Here is a 25,509-nt window from a genome sequence, read left to right as displayed (position 1 = left end):
TTGAAATATGTAGAGGTTTATGACAGTCAATATTTTTGTTTTTTTGAAAAGAGGTCGACAGTGATCTAGATACCCTGCACCGGTCAATATTATAATAGCCTTTTTCTGCAAAAGCAAGACCTTATTGATTTGACAGCTGTTTCCATATACTAAAATTCCGTATGAAATTATGCTTAGGAAAAAAGCAAAATATGAGTTTCTGAGGTATTTTTCCGGTACAAGATTCTTCAACTGCCTTAACAGATAGATAACCCTAGATAACCTAGCAGAAACGAAATTTATGTGGGGTTCCCAGGTCAACCTGTGATCAAACATTAAGCTCAAAAACTTTAAACTATTGTTATTGTTGTGTGTATAGTCCCTGAGGCCAAATGTCATAAGATGTGTTTTATCCTCGTTTAGTTTAAAGCCATTTGCTGTGAACCACTTGGAAGCCTCCGACAAGGTATCTGCTGTCATTTTATGTAAAGTGTGTACATCTGAATGAGAATTAAGAAAAGTGGTGTCATCAGCATACAACACAGTCTTGATGTTGATTGTGAGAGGAAGATCATTTATCATCAATACAAAGAGGAGTGGTCCCAATATTGATCCTTGGGGGACACCGTACTTTACTTTAGCAAGATCGGATCTCTCATTCCCTACACAAACAACTTGCTGGCGATCGCCAAGGTACGATCTAAAAAGACTAAGGCTCCTTCCACTGACTCCATAATAAGCTAATTTTTCAAGCAAAATATCATGATTCACGCAGTCAAATGCCTTGCTCAGGTCACAGAAGGCAGCCTGAGCAAAGCAAATGTTTTCAAAAGAGCTTAGTAGATTGCGTAACATCTCTTACAATAGCATCGCCGATTGATTGTTGATCTAATAATTGAATCACTGAATCTGACGAGTTTGCAATTTCTAGCACGCAACCATCCTCACATAATACTCTTGTACTAATAATATCTAGCTCCGAATTTCACAATGAACAATTAAAATCACCTCCACTGTTCCATTTTTTATCAAATTGCACAGCAATAATAGCTATTTGCTTTGGTTTAACAATCAATTGCGTATCATTTTTCTACTCAATAAAATTAAGATTTGCTAATTCATTATCTCGAGAAAATGGCACAGTATAATCTCTATTTCTAGTATACGGGCCACGAAAGAAAAATTCCAAATCTATTTATGTGAAAACACATGCAGCCTTGATTCACAGACCAAAAGTCAACTCACTCTTGTTTGCATAGCATGGAGCTAAAACCCATAATATTGCCTTCACAAAACGTGATAAAACACACGTTTCATCTTTGTACATTGGAGATCTTCTCGCTTTATCAATTATATTTGATAATTAAATCCGCGACCAGATTTCCAATTCACAAAATAATATTTCAAAAATTGAATAGGTTCTGATGTCATGTATGACAATTCCCATCCAAACTGTACTATTCAAATTCAAATGTTTTTTTCCTTCAATAGTATTTATAGTGAAACATGAAAAAAACTCAATATTACGGAATTTCTCCACAAAGACTAAACGTCTTCAGGTGGAGGAGGAGAGTTCCATAGACAACACAAGTAATCACAAAATAAAATAGTTATAATAGAAAAAGATAAGCTTATTAAGAATGAAATTATAATGGATTTATAAAAATTCAAATAATAGTAAAATAAGAAATAGAAACTCAATTCAGAAATATAAATAAAAAATATTAACTAAAATTAGGATTGGTTATAATAATAATTCCAGGAAATGAAGAAGGCTGTGAGTTCGCGACCTGCAATGCTGTATTTATTTTATAATCTAATTAATATTGATAGAGAGGAAGAATTGAATAGATATGATAAATCTTTTGATAGTTCTGGCTTTCTGTTAGTTATCTGATATAACTTGAGCGGAGCAGGGCTTCAGCTGCCTCCCAGCCAATGTGATACAGCCACCTGTCCACACCCCTTCCGTAAACGGTTAGACTGTACACCTCCGCCTCTCTTATTTCATTCGGCAAGTTTCATTATAAAATGTGAGCCAGGTATAATGAATTTTATTGCTCTGAACCATGAGGGACATGTTTAGTTGATCCTGTGGCAAGTTTCATACCGGAAATTTAAATTTGTTTCACCTATGATCTGGGTTTTGTATTTTTTCAAATTAATCAATAATGTTTTTATGAAGATCTGTCTAATATTTAGGACTGGGAATTCTGAAAAAAGCAAGCTAGTCGGATATCTATAGCCTTTTTTCAATATTGTTTTTATAATTGCTCTCTGTGTGACCACCAGTAGTTCCAATAGTGTAGAGGAAACACCCCCCCCCCAAACCAGGATACCATACTGGATCAGCGACTGAGCAATATACGTTCCTACACTGATCCACACCCATCATTTGGCCTAGCTCAAAGAAGGCAAATAATAATTTCCTGAGCCTACTTTTGACACACTGAACATGTTGCCCCCAACTCAACTTGTAATCAATAATTACACCCAAGTATCTGTAATTATCAACTCATTCAATAGTACTGCATTCACAATCCTGCATCCTTGCGTTTCCACAGGAGGCATTTTTAATATAATTGGGCCAGGATCAGCCTGGTTTCTTGTTGGTTTCAATTGGCATAAATTTAGCTTTGATGACATTAACCGTTAGCCAGTTGTGGTTGATCCAGTTTTTTATTTTGGCAAGGTCTATTGATGCACTGCAATAGGTCCTCTCTCAAGTGCCTCCAGTTGACACCAATACTGTGTCGTCCGCGAATAGAAAAAATTTTCCATTAATTTGTAATTTTCAAAGATTATTCTTATAAATGAGGAACAGTAATGGCCCAATGGTGCTTCCTTGGACCACACCATATTCAACAGGTTCTGCTCCGCTGATTGTGCCATCAAGGAAAACATACTGCTGTCGATAATTGAAATAACTTTTAAACCATTCTAAAGTGGGAGAGAAATTACTTTTAACACGGCTCTTTGGCTCTTTCTCGAAGAAGGAGAAGTCCGATGCTCTATCCTCCACTAATCACTCCCACTACCTAGAAGCATTCTCCTTCTTTTGTGTCTGTGTGAGAGAGCTTTGCAACATGACGCACCAACACTCCCCTCCAGCTACTGCTGGCAATGTTCCAAGTCGTTTACAGAGATGTTTTCATCACAAGAACATGAAGCAAAATGACACGCATCCAATTGTGCGCAGGATGTCTGTCTGTGTCTATGCTACAAACTATGGAGGGAGAAATGGGTTTCTCCTCTTCATGTTAAAAGTAATATATCTCAGACTTTTTTTTAGTGAATTACCCTTTATCACAATCATCGCCAGTTTGGTGATTAGTTTAGTTGATTCCACGGAATCAAAGGCATTAGCCAAGTCTGAAAATACTATGAAATTTTGAATTTGATAGCAAAATGTACAAATAATTGTTGGCTCTTTATCGATCGCCTTCCTTAGCTGTTAATATTTCTCTTATCAGTTTGGATTCATATCTGCAGTCTTCATGGCCAGACAATTCGGTCATCTTGATAGGAGACATGAATATAAATATTCTTGACAATGATAATTTAAGTAATGAATACCTAGGTGCCATGCAGCTAAATCGATTCAAGTCATTTATAAATCCATTCAAGCTCAAAACAATAGCAGTTGCTGCATTGATCACATATTTTTCAATACAAGATCCTTTAAAAAGAGTGATACATTTGCAACTGTTATAAAAATGTACTATCACTGACTACTACTGTACTTCATTCCATATAAATTGCCTTCCTGATTCTATTCAAAATCCAACTGTTAGAAGTACCTTTATGAAAATAAACTACGAGACATTGAAGAATGACTTGGAGGGACAAAATTGGAATTGTTTAAATACAATACACTCTGAGGGCATTGATAAATTGGTAGACGTTTTTATTGACAAATAAACCTATTACATAGATAGACACACTGATATCATACACATATCACATTCTTATGTCTATTACCTGATGGTAAACACACCACGACCATTATTACTTCTCCATACAGTTTTCCATATGGAATAAACAGTATTTCCATATGATATTGATATTTATCAATTTGTAAATATAATTATCATAAAGTGTTTGAGGCGAGATCATATTATATAGGCGTTTTATGATTGAATATGGTCTTGAAGGCCATTAAAAAATGGATTACACAGAGTATGGTGAGTGCAATGCGTATAAGAGATAGAATATCCCAAAAACTGAGAAAAGCAGCCTTTCAATACAGTTCTGGAAAATCATTATAAACATTACAAAAACACCTTAAATAACATTTTTAGAATAATGCAAAAATTGGATATTTTAATAATAAGTTTGAATTGAACAAAGGTAATACAAAAAAGACATGGGAAAATATTAGAGAAATTTCACAAATAGAAAAAAACTCAAAGATAGAACCAAAAATAGATGAAGAAATATTTAATGATTATTTTGTAAATGTTGGAAAAAATATGCCGAAGCACTGGATGACAATAGAAATACATCTCCCCTACGATCATTATCCATACCTCCTGTAAATAGTCCCTATCTACATCCAACAAATGCTGTTGAAATTTCACTCACTTTGAATTCCCTGAAAAATTATGCTTCACCTGGAGAGGATAAATTCACTGGTCGCTGCCTGAAACAGATCTCCCCTTATATTGCTGGCCCACTTGAAATAATAATAAATAGATGCTTTAGTGAGGGTTACTTTCCAAAACGTTTTAAAATAGCCAAAATGATATTTATTCATAAAGTAGGCGATAAGAGCAATCCAGCAAATAATAGACCTATTGGTCTACTTAGCAATTTTCTAAAATAATAGAAAGACTGATTGAAAAAATATTGGTTGACTTCCTAGATTAAAATAATTCAATTGCAAAAAATCAGTATGGTTTCCAGTGTGGTAAATCAACCAAGGATGCTGTTATGGTATTCATTGATTCATTCAACAGGAATTTCAATAAGATCGTTAAAACACTGGCTGTTTTCCTTGATTTGGCGAAAGCTTTTGATACCATACCTCATTCGACATTGATAGATAAGCTCAATGGATGTGGTATTCGTGGAGTGGCAAAAACGTTGATTTCCAGCTATCTGCAGGATACCTCGCAAACTATGACCTTGAACAATAAAACTGATACAAAGATTCTAACAAGTTTTGGTCTTCCTCAAGGAACGGTCTTATCACCAATATTATTCTTGATTTATTTGAATGATCTTTTCAAATTAAATATCCCGAATTCCACCAATATATCTTTTGCTGATGATACAGTATTGTTATTTACTGGATCATCATGGAGAGAGGCATATGAAAACGCGTATGAAGGATTAAGCATTGCTAATCGATGGTTTGATGAGCATACTCTCACATTAAATTCAAATAAGACAAAATTTATTTCTTCTACTCCAACAAAAACTGGTGAACCACCTACTGAATTAGATATAAAAATTCACAACCATGACTGTCATATCGTCTCTAGACCCAATAATTAATTGTATCCGTGGAACAATCGAAAAAGTCAATTTCCTAAAATATCTTGGAATAATAGTTGACAGTCACTTAAAATGTAACTTTCATGTACAACACATAGTATCTAAATTAAAATACCTAATATACATTTCCTATAAAATTAATATTCTAAAGGATATCAACATCATAAGAACCATATAATTATTATGCATATGCTCACTCCTTGTTCCAATATGGAATATAATTATTTGGGGGGGGGGGGTACCTTTGAGACGCACTTTAATAGATTATTTACCCTGCAAAAGCATTTAATTAGAGCCGCTCTAAAACGGCCTAGACTGTATCCTAGCAGGACTTTGTTTTTTGAGTTTGGGGTTCCAACGCTACGACAGGTCTTTGTAGGGAAAATCATTATACATGCCAATAGAAATAAGCATCATCTTACTTTGATTACACATTTACACAACCTTCGTCCGTTTGTACTCAATCCTTAATTATACTCGAAACTTTGCAAGATTAACTATAAATAAACATCAATTTACTTACTTCATGGAATACTTTGCTAATATAGTCCCATATCACTTTATAAACAATAGAATAACAAAGAAACTAAGTAGTGAAATAGAAGAATTTGTAAAAGCTAGAGTTTATTTCAGGATAAATGTATGAAATGATAATTTTGTGCTAACTTTAAGAACATAGTGTATAATCCGTCTGTTATAGTACGTTTTTCTTGATTATGTTTGATTGGTATTATAGTATATATCCACTTTTAGTCTTGATTCATGTTATAATATTTGTATTTTTCATTCGCACTCACTGCTGGCAAACAAGTTCCACTTATGCCAGTAGTGCCTTTTTATATAAATTTATTTACTTATAATATTGTTAATTTTATTGTACTGTATACTTCTAAAATTTTGTACTTTTGTCAACTTTATTATTTTGTGATAGTAGATTTATGTCTGTGAAATTATTTGGCAAATGAATAAATTACAAATTTTATTATTTATTTTTTTATTATTTGATATAAACCGGGCCAAGTCAAAAAGAGCATCTGAAGTATTACTAGACTCTTGAAACCCATATTGGTTTTGAGAAATCAAATTATTTACGGAGAGGTTATAATTATACACTTTCAATTAAATATTCTCTTGCTAAACAATGTTTTAACTGATAGTTTCTATAATTTAATATGAAGTAGACCTATAATGTTCATCCACCTATTGGAAACACCTGATTTTACCTGCTAATAACTTCCGTTTCAACGGTCCTATACCTTTATAGCAAGATTTCTGTATTGAGCATTATATCTAGTATCTTTGTACAGGCTCCCTCAAAAGTGGACTTGTGCTTGATTCTGATTCCTGGCGCGAAGGATGAAGTACGTGTGGTGGACTCGCCGAATCAGCTGATCGCCATCCCTGATACAGCCATCAAAATAGCCTACAATGGAGAAGGCTTCGAGCGAGGCCATTGTGGGCTACGCATTGAAAAAGCCACCGAAAAACTAAACGGCATTTTCAAATGTTCTGCTTTTCTCACTGGAGAACCTGCTAAGAGAACTGGATCTATGAATGTTACCGTGGCCCGTGAGTATTATAATTATGTATCATTTATTATCAATAGTTACATTCCCTCAATTATTTGAAAAAAGAAAATAATTGAGAATCTCATTCAAATTATTTTTATTGGATCACTATGTAATAATAATGATATGAATCCTACTTTTCGCATTGTATGTTCATTTTCATTGTACATTGTATGTTCAGCAAACGTTGCTACAATAATATTAATTTAAACTCTAAACATAACCTCTAGACTGTGCAGCTTTAAATTTGAGATTGAAGCAGTTCCAGGTGTAAACCTGTTGTCCAATTTTTTTAGAATAATTATTTTTATTTCCAATGTATATTGTCAATAAACAAAAATTACAATATATTCACTTTTACAATCTCAGGCTTACAGGGGTGCCCACAAGGGGGGGGCATGGCGCAATTTGCGCCTTCAACATTTTTAGGGGGGGGGCATGATTTTTTTTATATTTTATGTCAAAATTTTGAATCATGGCTAAAAAAGCAAGGTATTAAATAGAGATATCCTAATGTAGTTAATTTTAATACTTTTTCCCACCTTTACAATGTTATATTTTGCAAAGTGTAACTCAATATAGAGCATGAAAAATACAATTGATAATATGTTGTATGCAGGAATTTTAGTAATTTTGAGCCTATGAGTTTGAAGGTAAATCTTTGACAAAAATAAATTATAACTTCATCATCCACTATTATTATGATTTTCTTTGCTTAATTTCAATTAATGGTCCTGTGTTTAAGTTTCCTTGCTGTTGCAACATAATTTTCTTGAAAGCACAATGATAAGTTAGATTGTAATGTACATTTTAATCTAATAATTATATTAATTTCAAAGGCGTTTCATGATGATATCGATGTCTCTGAAATGGGAATGCAATTATAAACAACATCGCAAACTAGTGAATTTGACAGGAGAAAAAACTTCTCTTGTCAAAACTTTGTGAAAAATATCAAATGAAGCCATTTTCCATCTTTCAAATTTACCACACAGTAATCAAGTAATTATTGTAATGCTTAATTACTTTTTTCTGTTTTGTATAATAGTCCAGTCAAATGGTCGTTTTTCAGGAAACAGCCCGAAAGAATTTTTTGCGATGGTTCTATATGTATTTTGGGGCGCTGAATTCTAATCTGAAATTTGCTGACACGCCAGAGGGCGGCTTCACCCCCAAAACTCCCAAAAAACACCAAAATTTTGAACTTTTTTCAAGTTTTCCATTTCATCTTGAGAACCTTTAACTTTTCGAGAAAAAGCATTCTCTGAAATATTGAAGATAATAAAATTTCCAATAAATTGAGTGGTCGCGCAGTACTCTCCGATTTTTGATTCTGTAGCTAAGAGTTTTCAAAAAAGGGGTATTTTTTAAGGGGTTTTCAAAATTATGCAAACCTACCACTTCTACCCTATACAACTAGGATCTTTTTCTAGTAATGATAGAAAGCCACACATCACGTGAATTAACAATATTAATTCTGAACAGGATTCCTTAGGTACATATTTTTGAATTTAGTAGTGGTGGGAGGAGAAATACACCCAAAAATAGAAAATCATGTCCTACAGCCAAAATTCAAATATTCATTATAATACCTTTTCATGGCCTTCCTAATAAAAAAGAAACATAATTTTTTCGGCTGAAATCACCTTACGAGGGCTATGTTCTATGAGAATCATTCGTTAGATTTCAGTATTTCCTAGTGGGGGGCACACATAAGGATACGTCCAGGATCAAAATTTTCGACTAAATGATCACATCTCCTCGTACTACAGCTCGTTCATATCAGCTCGTCAAGGCAGTTGAAAATCATGTATCATCACACTATAATTTGTTTAAAAAAATGGAAATTCCTCCTTTAGTGTATTTTAGGCCATATTTCAAAGCATAGAAAAATAACCGATTTCTATATTCAAAACTGTATGTCTCAGTAACTCAAAATGATACTTGGTCTTGATTTGAAGAAAAGAATCCCCTCTTTTATGTGAGGTGAATGATTTTTGTAAAAATATAATCGTGAAGTGAGATACGTTTGTTTCAAAAAATCAAGAAATTTGCGATATTTTTCTCATTTTAAAAGTCTCGACAGTTTTTCGATATAAACAGTGATGCAAGATCAATTTAAGGCAACTCAGCTTATAGAGCATGAATTTTCTCTCATTTAAGACCAATCGCAAGCTTTTATCATGTATTGTACTCATTTTAGAGACTCTTTAATAACAGTAAAATCGCAAGAAAAAATGAAAAAATAAAGATCATCATACAATGGCTGTAACTTTTTAATGGTATTGAAAACAGAAGTATAATTCATGGGAGTGAAAAGAGGAGAAAATTCATCACAACCTCGACTACTTTTTGGATTTTTTATCTGAAGTGTTCCACAAGATACACAACATTACATATGCGAGACTGTGAAAATGGGGGAAATATCACAAATTTCTCGCACATTCAAAGTTGTGTATCTTGTGGAACACTTCAGATAAAAAATCCTAAAAGTAGTCCTGCGCGACCAGTAATTCATTGGAAATTTTATTATCTTTAATATTATATAGAGAATGTTTTTTCTCGATAAATTCAAGGTTCTCGAGATTAAATGGAAACTTGAAAAAAGTCCAAAATTTTGGGGGTGAAGTCGCCCTCTGGCGTGTCAGCAAATTTCAGATTAGAATTTAGCGCCCCAAAATACAGATAGAACCATCGAAAAAAATTCTTTCAGGGCTGTTCCCTGGAAAACGTCCATTTGACTGGACTATAAAGTTGTTATCCTATTATATTAAGTGAGCAATTTCTGTATAACTGTTTATGTTTTTCTATCTGGTTATCTGGCTATCTGGTTATATGTTTATTTATGTTCAACAGATCTCGGAAACGGCTCCAACGATTTTCACGAAATTCGGAATATAGTAGGTTTATGATATCAAAATTCGATTGCACTAGGTCTCATCCCTGAGAAAACTCCCTGAAGGACATGAAAAGGATAATTCATCCTTCGAAAAACATATGATGATTTCGTCTTCTGTCGATAACAGAAGATGCGTGTGCCTGTTTTCGAGATCCGGTGAAATACAAACATATAAACATGTGAACATTTAAACATCAAAACATCTAAACAGAAATTGCTCGTTTAATAGTATAGGATTTAGAATACCTAAACTTGCCGACATTATATTGTATGAATAAAATCGTTCCAAAATTGTATGAATGTTCACCAAAATTGCTATGCAATATTCTTTTGCAATAGAATAATATCAATGATATTATTATTCAACTTTTTATAAGTAACCTTTACATTTAAAAAGCGAGCCTCCCTTACTTACCTTCCAATATCCTATTAAAATATGTGTCCTGTAGTTTTTCCTGATGTAATGTAGTACTTTTTAGTCCTCCCGAACAAGAACGGGTGCACTGCTAGTCTCAAAAATAATGTCAAAAATATATTTTATTTATATTCTAAAAGAGATAAGAAACGATGGTATATATTTTTACAATATTATGAAAACAGAAAGAATTCCTCACAAGAACAAAGGTAAATAATTGAATAAAAACACAAATCTGTTGTCAAATCTACACTGTTTTATTTAGTACACGACCAAGGTTTCGTGACCACACCGGTCACCTTTTCAAGTTGACTAAAGCTAAAAGGTTAAGGTAAACATTGACCATTAAAATTGGTACATGTTAGCCAACATGACTAACTTAATACATTTAGTGAAGAGAAATAGTGATTGGAAACTTCTAATTCACTGTAGTCTGAATATATTACAGAGAATGTATAAATATATAAATTAATTGAATATAATATAATCTATGAAATTAATCTATAAACTCAGTCTGGGTTGGGGACCAGCTGACAAGTGTGACCAGTGGTTTGTTGTCATTTAAAAGAAGATGCTAAAAGGTAAATAATGTCCTTTGGGAGATTATAATGTAAGATGTGAATTTTATTGTTATACACTGACTAATGTTAAAAACTGAAGGGTTGGGAATTGGGATACTTGGGGGGGGGGGCATTACTCTTGGATTATGGGGGGGGGGGGCATGCGCAATTGCCCTTGGGGGGGCTGGGCACCCCTGCTCAGGTATAGTAACATAGAAACTTGAATTATTACAACAGCTGAATTCTATGAACATGGCCAGATTTACCTTTTGGGCGTCCCTAGATCCAATGATTTTTTTAGCCCTGTCATAAATGACATTGATCCATGTATTATTTCTAAATATTATTTTTGGTGAGTTGGAAGTTGAGTTGTGGAATCAATTATTGCTCCACTTGAATGCTTGAGAGATTTCATTTCCATTGTGTAGGTTATGAACGTGTGATTTATTACGTTCTTTAACTGAGTATTAAAGTCAATATTATGATTTCATTCCATGCTGCATACAAACTATAGTAAGTTGGCTTTGTCTGTAAATCCGAGGTCTTGATTGGAATCACATAAATACCTTTTCAATTTTTATCACGAGGCCCAAATCCGTTTGTCGTTAACAGGTGATTGTTTGAGGCATTACTTACCTGAAGGGATCTTGTCTTTGGAATAAATCATAGGCTGTCTCAGTCTGGACAGTTTAAATTATTGTATACGGTATTCAGGATTGGGATCTTGTAAGTAAAGGTAAAAAGTCATTTATCTTTGAAAGGTTTATTTTTTAAACGTCGTGAGTGGTTACCATTTGAGACCTGGGTGCTGACCAAAGGACCCATTTTTCTCCACTTTATTAGTTACCTACAATTTTTATTGAGCGACCACAGACAAAAGCCTAAAGTGAGGTCCACGTTATAATGTCAGTGGAAAAGATAGGAGAAAAACGTTGCCGATCCTCTTTCTCTCCAATGCCTTTTATAGAAGGTAGCTGATACAGGTTTATTGACGTAATATTAACGGTTCATTCTCGTTTAAAATAATCAATTATATTTTATTTTAGCAAGAAATTATATGTCTCAATAATTTCATAATTGAGATGAAATATTTTGTTAATCAATTATTAATTATAATTGTTGAAGGACGATCTGGCAACAGAGCAAAGCAAGAAAGAGATATCGCTATCAGCTTTCTTGAATGATAGCAATACCATATTGCTCATCAAACACTGTCATTATAACGTGGGCCTCACTATAGCGTGTAGCCAATGTAATATACATATTAATATTTTTTCATGTCTGAACTTTTAAGTTTAAAATATTATTTTTTTCTTTGTATCGTTGTGATATTTCAAACATCCATAATTATGATAGTAATCATAATCATAATCTAGTTTTCTTATCACAAAAATCTGGTGTGGCGCACTCACACAACTTTCCTTGCCGTTATGAAAATCGATCAACTGACGCTAGTGTTCACACGCATCTCAAGTCTACTATTCTAAGACCTGAGCCAGCTGGTGACAGGACAATAGCGCTGCAGTCACACGAAGTCTGCTGTCTTCATAGTGAATGATTTGATAGAATCAACAGTTGCCACCAGTTTGCAATTGAAAAATATTATTTTCTCGAATTTCGAGCTTATTTTCAATTTTAAGTGAAAATGTTACTGAACATTAATTGTAGAGATTTTTATGCTCAATCTTTTCCACTTGAAATTTTTTGCTTAAATTGTCTCTGAAGCCTGATAATTGGGAATCAAAAATCAAACTTTGCATAGATGGGGCAGTGCTCCTGAACTTTTTACAGCTATGTGACTTGTGGCAGTTGATAAAGCTTATCAATGACTTTTTTAGGTATGAATTTGATCAAAATCGTTGGAGCCGTTTTCGAGAAAATCGCGAAAAACCCTGTTTTTGACAACATTTTCGTCATTTCAGCCGCCATCTTGAATTGCATTTGATCGAAATTGTTGGAGTCGGATCCTTATAGTGTAAGGACCTTAAACCTAGCGCAGCAGTGCAGGATGGTTTCTCACAGCTTGGCGTTGTTGTCATTTGAGATGGGTTTCTGGCTTGGAAGTGTTTCGGCCGCATTGCAGGATGACTGTTAACGGTTGCAGGAAGATCAACAGCTGGATTTTTTTCGTTATTTTTCGTGATAGAGAAATTTGATTGCAGATTCGCTCTGAGCGACCCCAAGTTTAGCCTGAAGGCTCAGAATGTCAACAATGTTTCTAAGTAATTAAAAATCATCATGAAAAGTCATTAATATGGTAGTAGGCTACACCACGTTTCTGGAAACTTTTTACTGGTGACTGGAGTTTATAGGCAACACAAAGATCAAAATAATCGTGATAATGAAAACTGCTGATGAACGCGAATAAGACCGCCACTCCATTGTTCTATAGTCTCGGCTGCTTGGCTGAGCCTGGCTGGAGGGATCAAATAACTGACTGGATTGATATTTACCTAGCGCCGCAGTGCAGGATGGTTTCTCACAGCTTGGCGTTGTTGTCATTTGAGATGGGTGTCTGGCTTGGAAGTGTTTCGGCCGCATTGCAGGATGACTGTTAACAGTTGCCGGGCTATTATTAATTTTGCTGTCTCAGTGCCTAGTCCGAGTCAGACAAGCATCCAGCCTGCACTGCGGAGCAAGGTTTATTGCGGCCGCTTGCATTTAACCTAACACCGCAGTGCAGGATGGTTTCTCACAGCTTGGCGTTGTTGTCATTTGAGATGGGTGTCTGGCTTGGAAGTGTTTCGGCCGCATTGCAGGATGACTGTTAACGGTTGCCGGAAGATCAAATCAAATCAAATTTTATTCTCACAATTTACAAATGATACAGTACAGTTACAGTACATTTATATACCCTTACATTATGAGAGACTCACATGTAGGGTTAAGCCTGTGTTTGTGAGGGCCTGGCATAATTTGCTGAATTTGAGATCGATAAACTAAATTATGAAAATTGATATTATATTAAACTAAATTGAGAAAAATACAGATTAAAAAAATGATATGAGTAAATGTTGATATTATAGAATGAAAACAAATAATTGGCTGCAGAAACAGCCAGTTATAATTAATGACTAGAAGTTAGTAAAACTAAAAGGTAGATACACTATAGCAAAGATCAACAGCTGGGGTTTTTTCGTTATTTTTCGTGATAGAGAAATTCTCATTGCAGATTCGTTCTCAGCGACCCCAAGTTTAGCCTGAAGGCTCAGAATGTCAACATTGTTTTTAAATAATTAAAAATCGTCATGAAAAGTCATTAATATGGTAGTACACCACGTTTCTGGAAACTTTTTACTGGTGACTGGAGTTATTATTGATTACACAAAACACAAAAATCAAAATAATTGTAAGAAAGAAAACTGCTGATGAACGCGAATAAGACCGCCACTCCATTGTTCTATTTTCTCGGCTGCTTGGCTGAGCCTGGCTGTAGGGATCAAATAACCGACTGGATTGATCTTTCGTCTGTCCGCTAGGCGTAACTACGCCGACCATTGCTGGGTGGAAGATGTTACTGCGGCCCCTAGTGGAAGTGATCAATAGAGATCAATAAAAAAAAAATGTATTGATATCAATAGGTATTTGGGCCAATACACATCAATAGGTATCCATGGATATGTATTGATGTGTATTGGCCCAAATACCTATTGATATCAATACAAATCAATACATATCCATGGATATCAATACATAACCAGCTGTATTGATATCAATACACATCAATACATTTCCATGGATATGTATTGATGTGTATTGGCCCAAATACCTATTGATATCAATACATATCCATGGATATCAATACATAACCAGCTGTATTGATATCAATACACATCAATACATCACCATGGATTTGTATTGATGTGTATTGGCCCAAATACCTAATGATATCAATACACATCAATAGGTAGCCATGGATATCAATACATAATCAGCTGTATTGATATCAATACAGATCAATAGCCATCTATAAGCAGCCTGTCCCCTTTATAGAAAAAATCCTCTTTTAAATCTAGGAGAGCAGCTTAGGATGAAGATAAAATTTGCAAGGATTATAATATTCTAACCCAGCTACGACTAGCATCAGACAAGGGAGTATACCGGTTTAATTACCTATAATCAATATAAGTAAATTGGATTCAGTGAATAGATGTCTATTGACATATTGATGAAAAATTAAGGAATGTAAATAGTTAAGACATAAATAATGTGAAAAGTTGTTTGTTAAAATAACTCATACGCATGTCATTAATTTATCTATGAAGAAAGGTCCTTATTGTGGTGCTCCAGATTACTTTATTCTCTTCCTGTTTAAAGTAGCAATTTTTTGAGCTACATACAGGTTTATGTTACTGCACCTCAATTCAATCTTAATTTTTGAAGCATTCAGATTTTCCTCCAGGATCCGGTGTTTGAACATTTCTAGAACAAATAACAGTTCAAAGTATAAAATCTTGAAAAATTAGAAAATAAGGACTCTATTTCCTGAATTTATCTGCTAGCAAATTTATTTAATAACCTAAAAATGTATTCAAATATGCATGACTCTCCCTCTCATGAAAGGAAAGTCCAAGATAACACAAGAGTGTTTTTTTCACGTGAAAATCATGTCCTCACAGTTTTACATTACAACGTCATATTTTAGTGGATAAGTCGAGAAAACACACTTTTTTCACGTGAAAAAAAGGTGGAAATGTTCCAACTTTTCACGTGAAAAGTACGTGAAACTGAAACTTGAAAATAACGTTTTTTTTTTGTTTTTACATTTTCACGTTTTACTGAACATGTAAAAACTCTCAGAAAAGAACATGAATAAAACGTTTTTTTCTTCATTTCTTGTCCCACATTTGGTCATTTCTTTCGCATGAAAATTACCAAAAATTCACATGGAAATAACACTTTTTAAAATACATTTTTACAATATTTTATTGTGAAAAGATAGAGAAGGATTACCTTTATAATATTCTAAAAAATAACCTTTTCAATTATTAATTTTTACATTAAAAAACTATAAATCTTATAAAACTTTTGAATAACCACAATATAATGTGAAGTAAATTCTCTACCCTAACTTTACAATAATTTTACAAAAAACTGAATAAAAATTAAATTAAACCATCAAGTCCTATTCAGACAAATGGATTTTTCCTAGTAGGTGATATATGCAATCTAACAGCTGGACACTATAATTACAAAAAGAAAGCTCATTTTGATTTGTAATCATTCAACAACTTACAAATTTCAAATATTTTTCATGTAAGCTTCTTTTTTCAGCTTTTGGACTTTGTATCAGCCATTTGCTTGTATTATAGTGAGGTCCACGTTATAATGGCAGTGTGTGATTTGCAATGGTGTTGCTATCCTTGTCTATCGTTCAACAAAGCAGATGGCGCTATCTCTTTCATGCATTGCGATGCTGCCACATCGTTTATCAACAATGTAGAAATTCAACTAATTGACAAAATATTTAATCTCAATCATGAAAATTTATTATCACATCTTTAAAAAATATATTTTCTTGACAAATAAAATATGATTAACTATTTTCAACAATAATGAACAGTTAAATTCATCAGATATACCAGTATCAGCTGTTTGGGTGGCAAGGCTGAGATCTGGCAACCCTTTTTTCCTATCTTCCTACACTGCCATTATAACGTGGACCTCACTATAGCTTTGCATCACCCATTGGGAAAAAACCATAAATGTCTGGATGGCCAATAGGGAGTTTTTCGCTTTAATAAAATGAAGGAATAACAATAATTTTTATTAAAATTGAATTTATTTTCAAAACATCACAGTCTTCAACCCTTCAATAAGTTGGAGACTGTTGTAGATATAGTACTGTAACTTTCAGGATAAGTTATTGGTCGAATACTCCACCTTTTGACATACAACTGAGTTTCAACCTCTCATAAGGGGGTGACTTGGGGGTTGTAACTCAAAGATTTTGAATGTAAATACCCATTGTGTGATACATCATATCTTGAAAGCCTTCAAAACGAGAAAGATGACATCAATAAAAATCGTCTATGATACTTTTATCCAAAATGGCGGCTGATTGAAGTTTTAGTTTTTAATGAAATAATTAATGAAATTCAACTAGCCGCCATTTTGGATAAAAGTATCATAGAAGATTTTTATTGATGTCATCTTTCTAGTTTTAAAACGGCCTTTATAATGATGTATAACACAATGGGTGTTTACATTAAAAATATTCGAATTACAACCCCTCATTTCTTTACAAACTGTAACTTCAATCAGCCACCGTTTTGGATTCAAGTTCCATAGTAGCCTACATTTTAATTGATGTTATCTTTCTTGTTTTGAAAAGCTGTTTGAAATAATGTAACACAATAGGCGTTTACATTAAAAATATTCGAGTTACAACTCTTAAGTCACCATATTATACATTCTGAACCTAGTCAACCCCTTATGAAGGGGTTGAAATTCAGTTGTACGTCAGAAGTTAGAGTATTTGACCAGTAACATATCCTGAAAGTTACAGTACATCTACAACAGTCTCTAATTTATTGAAAGGTTCCCATACATATGACTCACGCTGTATGACTAACTATTAATGATTAGCACAAGCCTAGAGCTCATGTGGACATCACCCATAGTAAGAAATTGTTTGACTTTATATTCTGTTTTAAATTAATCAAAATTGAGACTTACTTAGATTTCTCTTTGCTGGTAAACCGAGTTTTTGGAGACTTCAGCCAGTATTTGATTACCGTACTGCTTCTATGTATTTTTCTTTTGTGTTGGAAAATTTCATCACCACAGCTCCTATCAGAAATGGAACAAAAGTTTACTTATAATTAAATATATTTCAAACAATATTTCTTGACTGGATAATTGAAAAAACACACATGTTGCAAACACACAGTCTCACTCTCTCTTATTATATAAAATATATATTGCTAAAATGAGAGGACTACAACTATAGTTTTTCTAAATTGGAATAAGAAATAGAGCTATTAATATAAATAAATCAATCACTTGCTTGTTGAAAAAGTCTAAATAAAGCCTGCCGCACCACCAAACAACTGAATAAATTCTAATAGAAAGCAATTGAATGATATCTACTAGGCTAGGTACTTCAATTCAAATAAACTATTCAAAATTATTCGAAGTATAAAATGAAGCTATGTTAATAATGCTCACTATTCCATTAAAATTTATCTATAGTGAGATCCACGTTATAATGACAGTGAATTAAGATGGGAGAACAGCGTTGCCAATTCTCTGCCTTGACTAGTTATCTTTCTACATTGTTAAAAACAGATTTGGCATCGTTGTTGAGCAAGAAAATGATAGTACTACCTGCCTTGTCGAATAATAGACAAGGATAGCAACACCAAAGTTGATCAAATACTGTCATTATAACGTGGACCTCACTATAGCCATTAGTCATCTAATCTATCTATCCACAGTCATATATTGCTATTAAGTCCATTATATTAAGATGAGTGTAGATTAGGCTAGTAGCCTACCTATGTAGTGACATGAATTATTTAGGCTAGAAAGATATTTTTGAAATTGATGTTGCTTTCCATGACGAAACACTATATTCTATATAATAACTTTGTTGTAGTTCAGACACTGTGTTACCGTACTTATAATAATTGAAAAAACACTTACTTTTCTTGGAGTATTGAGGAATGCATTTCACTCCTGAGGAGGAGCTTCATCAGGCTGATATTTTGCTCCTCAGGAGTAAAATGCATTCCTCAATACTCCAAGAAAATTAAGTGTTTTTTCAAATATATACAATGATTCAGTGACTGAACTACAACAAAGTTAGACATTTTTGCTACACATTTCAATTTATTTATGTGATAGCATTCCCCTGGAATGTGTCTGCCTGGAATAATAAACGTTCATTTCCAGCACTGATAAATTTAAGAGGCTTACTTCTATTATAATAAATTATGCCATAAATAATTCATTTAGGCTATTTTATGAGACTTTGAGGTTATGTGTCTAGGCTTTGAATAAGTTTATCATTTAAATAAATATAGTCTGAGTATCTAAGACTATAATAAATGTATTCTTTCATTACACAGTACATCAATAAAAACAAAATCACTTGACTTACCTTAAACTGGATCTTTCACAAAACAACAGACACCAAAAAATCCGTTACAATCCAGTGTTGCATTGCGGAAGTCATTCCCGCCATTGACCAACAACCGCCTTCCCATGATCAAAAAACCTACTATGAAAATATTGATATATCATCGATATTCGATTATTTATAATTATACATTTTTAAACTTTTTTGGGAATGCATTATTCAAATTACATATTTCAAATAAGTAAAAGTGAAATAATGTCCTAATTTCTACATTGTTCAATGCAATAAAACCAGTTTGCCCCAGAAAAAAGTTGGAAATTGTTTGTTTTATATCTATCGGTTGTTGAAACTTTGATATGTTCATCTCATAGTATTAATATATTGATATTTTAATTCGATACCATAGTAGGCCTATGGATGGTGGGAATTTCAAAATTAATGATATTGACAATCTTATTAAAAAATTTGATATTTCAGGTGCAGGTTAATGATTTTTATTGGGGGACATTTGTGCTAGACACTGGAATAATGTTGGAATCGATAAATAGTAGAAGTAGTTATTATTTGAATTGAAATCATTCAAAGTTCAAGTGTGTAGTCTATAGTTCAGATACTGCATGATTTCCCCCATAAACTGTGATATAATTTTAAAAAGTGGTATAGCTTTTCCAATTTTGGATAGAATCATTTGAAATTCTAGGATAAGATTGAAAATAAGAACAGAAACGTTCTTGATTATTTTCAGAATTTTTAATGATAAAATACAATATTAAAAAAAATTTAAACGTCAGTAGCACGTTAACGGCACGTCTGACAGGATTTTCGCAGAGGACAAAATGTACTAGAAATTCACTTATACACCCGAATAAGTCATCAAAAATACATTGTTCCGAGAAAATTGAAAATCTGCAAAATTATTACTAAGTTGTTAACTGCATTTAAAATTACCGCAAAAGGTCTATATATTGTTAACGGTGCGTTGTAGACGATTTTTGCAAGATACAAAAAGTGCTGGAAATCCCCTTCTACACCCTTCTACACTGAACGTACAGTGATATCAATAGAAGTTCATTGACTGTATTTACCGTGATGTGTATTGATATCCATGAACTCCTATTGATATCACTAAACTTGTAGTGATATCAATATAAGTTCATTGACTGTATTTACAGTGATTTCTATTGGTATCCATGGATTTCTATTAATATCCATGAGCTTCTATTGATATCACTAAACTTGCAGTGATATCAATATAAGTTCATTGACTGTATTTACCGTGATTTCTATTGGTATCCATGAACTTCTATTGATATCACTAAACTTGTAGTGATATCAATATAAGTTCATTGACTGTATTTACCATGATTTCTATTGGTATCCATGGATTTCTATCGATATCCATAAGCACGTATTCATATCCTTGATCATATATTGATATCAATAGAGTTTTTCTATCGATTTCTATGGATCTCTTCCACTAGGGGCCGCTCGCATTCCCACCAACCCTGCTATTATTTGCTGTCTCATCGCCTAGTCCGAGTCAGAAAAGCATCCAGCCTGCACTGCGGAGCTAGGTTTACGGTTGCCACCCGTACTATATAATAAAGTATAAGTATTGTACTTTATTTGGAGGTCTTGTACTTTATACTCTGTAAGCAAGATAAAGTACGCAAAAATACTTTATTCTGCTCAATAAAGTACTTTATAATAAAGTATGAGGAAATCAAAACATTTTAGGTTAGTAGAGTGGAGGAGACTGTCAGATTTAAACTAAATATTGGCTACATTTTTTCAGTGTATGTGATGCTGATGAGTTCAAGAATTTGTATAAAGTGGTTTCATATTTACTCTCTATCCCTGCCACTTCAGCATTTGTGGAAAGGGTTTTTTCGGTGATGTGAGAAGATTTAATAAGTGGAGAGATGAGATGAGCAAAGCTTCTTTGAATCTCATAAGAAATAATGAACTAATGATTTATTTCGATTTGAATGTTGTTTGCAAAAGTGCTTTGCAGCTCTTCACCAGTAACAATATCTATTGATGATGGCCAAAAGCAATAAGAAATATATTTTCAAGAATAACCAATTGATTTTTTATTAAATTTAAAATTCATTATTAAACTCATTTTGTATCTCATTATAGTCATGTATTGATTGTATTTTGGATATCCATTCAAAATAACTTTATTTGCTTGGGCTACTTATAAAAGTTATTAAAAATAGAATGCACCCTTTATTTATTTTTTCCAGGAGCACATTGGAGCTTTAAAATCAAAAAATACTCCTCAATAATCAGCCTTGTGGAGCACTTGATAGAAGAAAACCATAAATATATTGATATGAATGCTAATATGAAGATTTTAAACGTTGGAAGCAAAAGCAGTAAATTAAATTAATGTAAAAGAAGATTTCATAGCTACACTACAGCAAAATTGAATAGTAATAAACAAATTATTGTAAAAGAAGATTTCATTACTACACTACAACAAAATTAAATAGTAATAAACTAATAAAAATCATTCAATTCGATTTAGATAATCCCATTTTTGATAAAATCGTGCAAACCAAGAAATAGAATAGTATACATAAAATAGTATTCAATACGTTTTTATTTATTTATTCATTTTTAATTTGAACTTGAAAATGGCTAAAATAAGCTGAAACCGGTCGTTCTTTTAAAATATTTTAAATATCTCATATAAATAAAGGGTTCTTCATGTTTTTAATAAATCATTTAGAATTGTATCTTGAGAAGTACACACATCTTTGGCCAGAGGTGTGCAAATTTTTTTCATTAGATTTCTTAATCTTGTGTACAGTACCTCAAATCATTTTGCAATAGCCTAGAGTTGATTAAATTGTTGAAGATTAACAATATTATGCATTTTTTCAAGGCGTATAACTTACATTTCGAATTTAGAAAACCAACTTTGAAACTTTTTGGATTAAATTAAATATATGTTTTTTCATGATACTTTATTAAACAATTCTTCTGTATGAGCGTGTGCTTTGTAACAAATGAAATTAATTCATCTTTTTAATGATTTATGATTATTTTCGTCATAACAGTATGTAATCAATAACTTTCCAAGCTATAATGTTCTTATTTGGATAAATCGAATTATACTATCATTAGTCTTTATTAATAGAGTAATTGTAATGGATTCTAATTGTAATCAGTGATATTCAAGTCAATAATGTGTATTCTTGTGAGTATATAAGAATGCCACAAAGAACTATGTTGACATTTTGAATATACAGGTAAAAATGACATGTACTTTATTTAAACCCAATGTACAATATTTTTTAGGCTTGTGGATACCAATGTACTTTATTTTTCTTGTTGAACATTCCGTTAATTGGGAGATGAGATATCGTGAACACACACACACACACACACACACACCACACACACACACACACCACACACACACACACACACACACACACACTCACAAAAAATCACTTTTTTGGGCTCAGGGGACCTTCAAACGTATAGACATTTAGAAATTGGGGTACCTTAATTTTTTTTGGAAAGCAATACTTTCCTTACCTATGGTAATAGGGCAAGGAAAGTAAAAATCCATTACATTTTAGTGGATTGTTCTTGTTCTTGCTAGTTCTTTTATATTCTATACAGCCCCCCAGTCTGGTGTCACTTTCGCTCATTGAAAAATTATTATACAGTGTGTTTTTCAGTGATTGGTTTCCGAACTTAAAATAAAAAATAAGTTCCAGTAAACGTGGGACAAAATACTTTGTTGTCAAGATAATGATGGCTGAAGATTGCAAATTTTCTTTCAAACATTCAATTTTGTTAATTTTAGGCGGCCTCATAAGGGTACTAAAATGGTCAATTTTCATGTGCAATCAGCTGAAAAATCGAATGAAACTATTTAGAGAAGGGTTATGTGGATAAAGGTGATGAGTAACATTTGCAAAGTTTTTGAGATAAATGGCTTCAAATTTGTCAACTGGAGGTTTTTATTCACAAACATTGTAGGTGATAAACATTGTAAAGTGAAATAGATATAGTGAATATAATATAAATTATTATTATTCCCCCCTGCAATACTTGTATGATATTAAATTCCTTTACTTACTTCTATTATTTTCGTATAATAACTAGGCTTGGTTGAATACCTTTGAGGTTATCTAGGATTTATTCATTATTTATCACGTTGTACACAACTGTTTCCTTCATTCATTGGCAAATTCTTCTTAGCGAACTCAACCAATATTTTTCTTTTGGAGCCATTTGAAAATAATATAAATAGTTTACTAATGAAGACATTTCAAAAAAGACTGATAATGATGTGATGAAAGTAAATGAGCAGCGGTTTGAGTGGATGAGGGTCGTTAATGCAGGGCATTCAATCAGTGATTTGGAAGGACAAGGTTGATGATCAAGGTTTAACACCTACATAAGTCATGAAATCACAGCTGTCATTCACATTAGGGAATTTTGAACCTGTGGAATGTGTAGAGCATCACTTATAACCTTTATCTATGTGAAAATCTCATTTTCCTCATTTTTCAAATGTTACTCATCGCATTTATCCACTCACCCCTTCCATTATGTAACTTCAGTTATTGTCGAGATAATGGGAAGATCATGATAAAAAATGTTATTCTTAATTTATAAGAGATATAACTAGAATAGGCCAACTTATTGTTCAACGGTTGAACGAAATATTTTGAATCGAAATGCGGATTGTAGATTCAGAAATAAATTCTGAAGAAGGAATGTCGAATTACCTTTTTGTCTGAAACGCACTCAAACTCCATAATAAATTCTGTTATTATATTAATCAAAATGGAATTTTTTCAAATATGCGATATTTTGTCTGTTCTGTCAACTTTAAAATTAGATTTATCAGGTTTGGGTGCGTTTATTAAAACAAAAACTCAACATTTATTTAGTATCCCAACATTTGTTCTGAAATGAAAAAAAAAAACGAGCTATTCCCAATTTACTCCGATTTGACATACCATTCAACAACAATAATTCTATCCTGGTTATCTCCTTTTCAAATTAAATAATTACGTTTTTTTACATATTTTTCCCATTATAGCCTCTTGGAAATGGAAATTTTTTTCCCATTATCTTCAAAATGTTCAAAGTTATGTAATTCTAATTTGTTTAATTAAAATTCTTAGCTGATTTTACATAAGAATTTATATTTTTGGAAGCTTCATGAGGCCACCACGAACTTTAACATTGAAAATTTGAATAAAATTGTGCAGTTTTCCGGCCCTATTATCTCAGCAACAAATCATTCTAGGATCCATGGTGACTGGGAATTTTTCCTAAATTGTGATATAAGGAAACAAGTTACAAAGTTTGTCTGTCCATTTCAGAAACATTCTGTCTATTAGGTTATAGTGTGTTTATTTCTCTAATAGCGCTTCCCGATGAAATTTATCACTCCATATCGTGATTGAGGTCAATGTTGGAACGAAGTACGAAGTTTATGCATTATGTAGAAAAATAATCTCACTTTTTCAACAATCAAATTGATCTAATAAACTCCATTTTTTCAGGAATTCCTTATTAACAGGAATTATCCTTATTATTCAGGATTCCTCTATTAATTTAATTGAAAATATATGATCTCTGTATTTATTTTTATCCCTAGAAATTTTTTACTGTGCGCCCTCAGGCCCAGGCTCCCCTGTCTATCATTATGAAAATTCAAGGCTACGTGAATAACATTTTCACAATAGGTATTTCAACGTTCTACTCATCGCTCCCGATTTGGGTCCGAAAAACCCTTACCAAACTGCAGAAACATCTTTTCTGTAAAGAATTTGTAATTGTACCAACATTTTATAACACAAGTTCGAAATGGTTGCCTTGTTCATTAATACATGTAAAAATTTGATTTACCACACTTTACTTGTTGACGCTTTATGGAGTACGGTATCCCTAAACTAATATTGCTAATCTCCGTTGTGATGTTCATTTTAGCTGTTTATTCAGAGCATACGTCCTATTGAATCCCTTGAGATAACCGCACAGGAAAATCTGGAGTTGATGAATACTGATACAATACTGTTCAAGAAGTAATACTGTTGACGACTCTATTGTAACCTGTCCACATGAAATATTATTATCATTATTATTATTATTATTTTTGAAGGGACGGATTCAAGGATCCAATGGTTCAAAGAACCCTTCACGTCAACCGAAGCTTATTGTGTTTCCAAGTAGTATGTTAGTTAGGCAAACCAATACCTGTGTCCTTTACAAGAACTAGTAGTTTTTACTTTCCTTGCCCTATTACCATAGGTAAGGAAAGTATTACTTTCCAAAAAAAATTAAGGTACCCTAATTTCAAGTTTTCTATACGTTTCAAGGTCCCCTGAGTCCAAAAACATGATTTTTGGGTGTGTGTGTGTGTGTGTGTGTGTGTGTGGTGTGTGTGTGTGTGTGTGTGTTGTGTGTGTGTGTGTGTGTGTGGTGTGTGTGTGTGTGTGTGTGTGTGTGTGTGTATATCTGTGAAC

At 32.9% G+C, this 25,509-nt stretch overlaps 1 protein-coding gene and 1 long non-coding RNA gene across 11 annotated transcripts in view; one reads left to right on the top strand and one right to left on the bottom strand.

The window, feature by feature from the left end:
• LOC111057353 (fasciclin-3) overlaps positions 1 to 25,509 on the top strand; it is a 442,757-nt gene that overhangs the window by 224,323 nt on the left and 192,925 nt on the right. For all 10 annotated transcript variants that reach the window (XM_039443161.1, XM_039443163.1, XM_039443162.1 and 7 more), the window contains one exon: positions 6,786 to 7,047. In XM_039443161.1, coding sequence (XP_039299095.1) covers positions 6,786 to 7,047 — 262 coding nt within the window. The remainder of the gene's footprint in view (positions 1 to 6,785; positions 7,048 to 25,509) is intronic.
• On the bottom strand, positions 15,302 to 17,720 carry LOC120354961. Its single transcript, XR_005573334.1, has 2 exons — positions 17,599 to 17,720; positions 15,302 to 15,342 (listed from the first exon to the last, which is right to left on the bottom strand). It is a non-coding gene; the product is annotated as an uncharacterized LOC120354961 (long non-coding RNA).

The sequence above is a fragment of the Nilaparvata lugens genome, chromosome X (assembly GCF_014356525.2).
Source record: "Nilaparvata lugens isolate BPH chromosome X, ASM1435652v1, whole genome shotgun sequence".
NCBI classification, from domain to species: Eukaryota; Metazoa; Arthropoda; class Insecta; order Hemiptera; family Delphacidae; genus Nilaparvata; species Nilaparvata lugens.
This window is presented reverse-complemented; position numbering and strand designations above follow the sequence as displayed.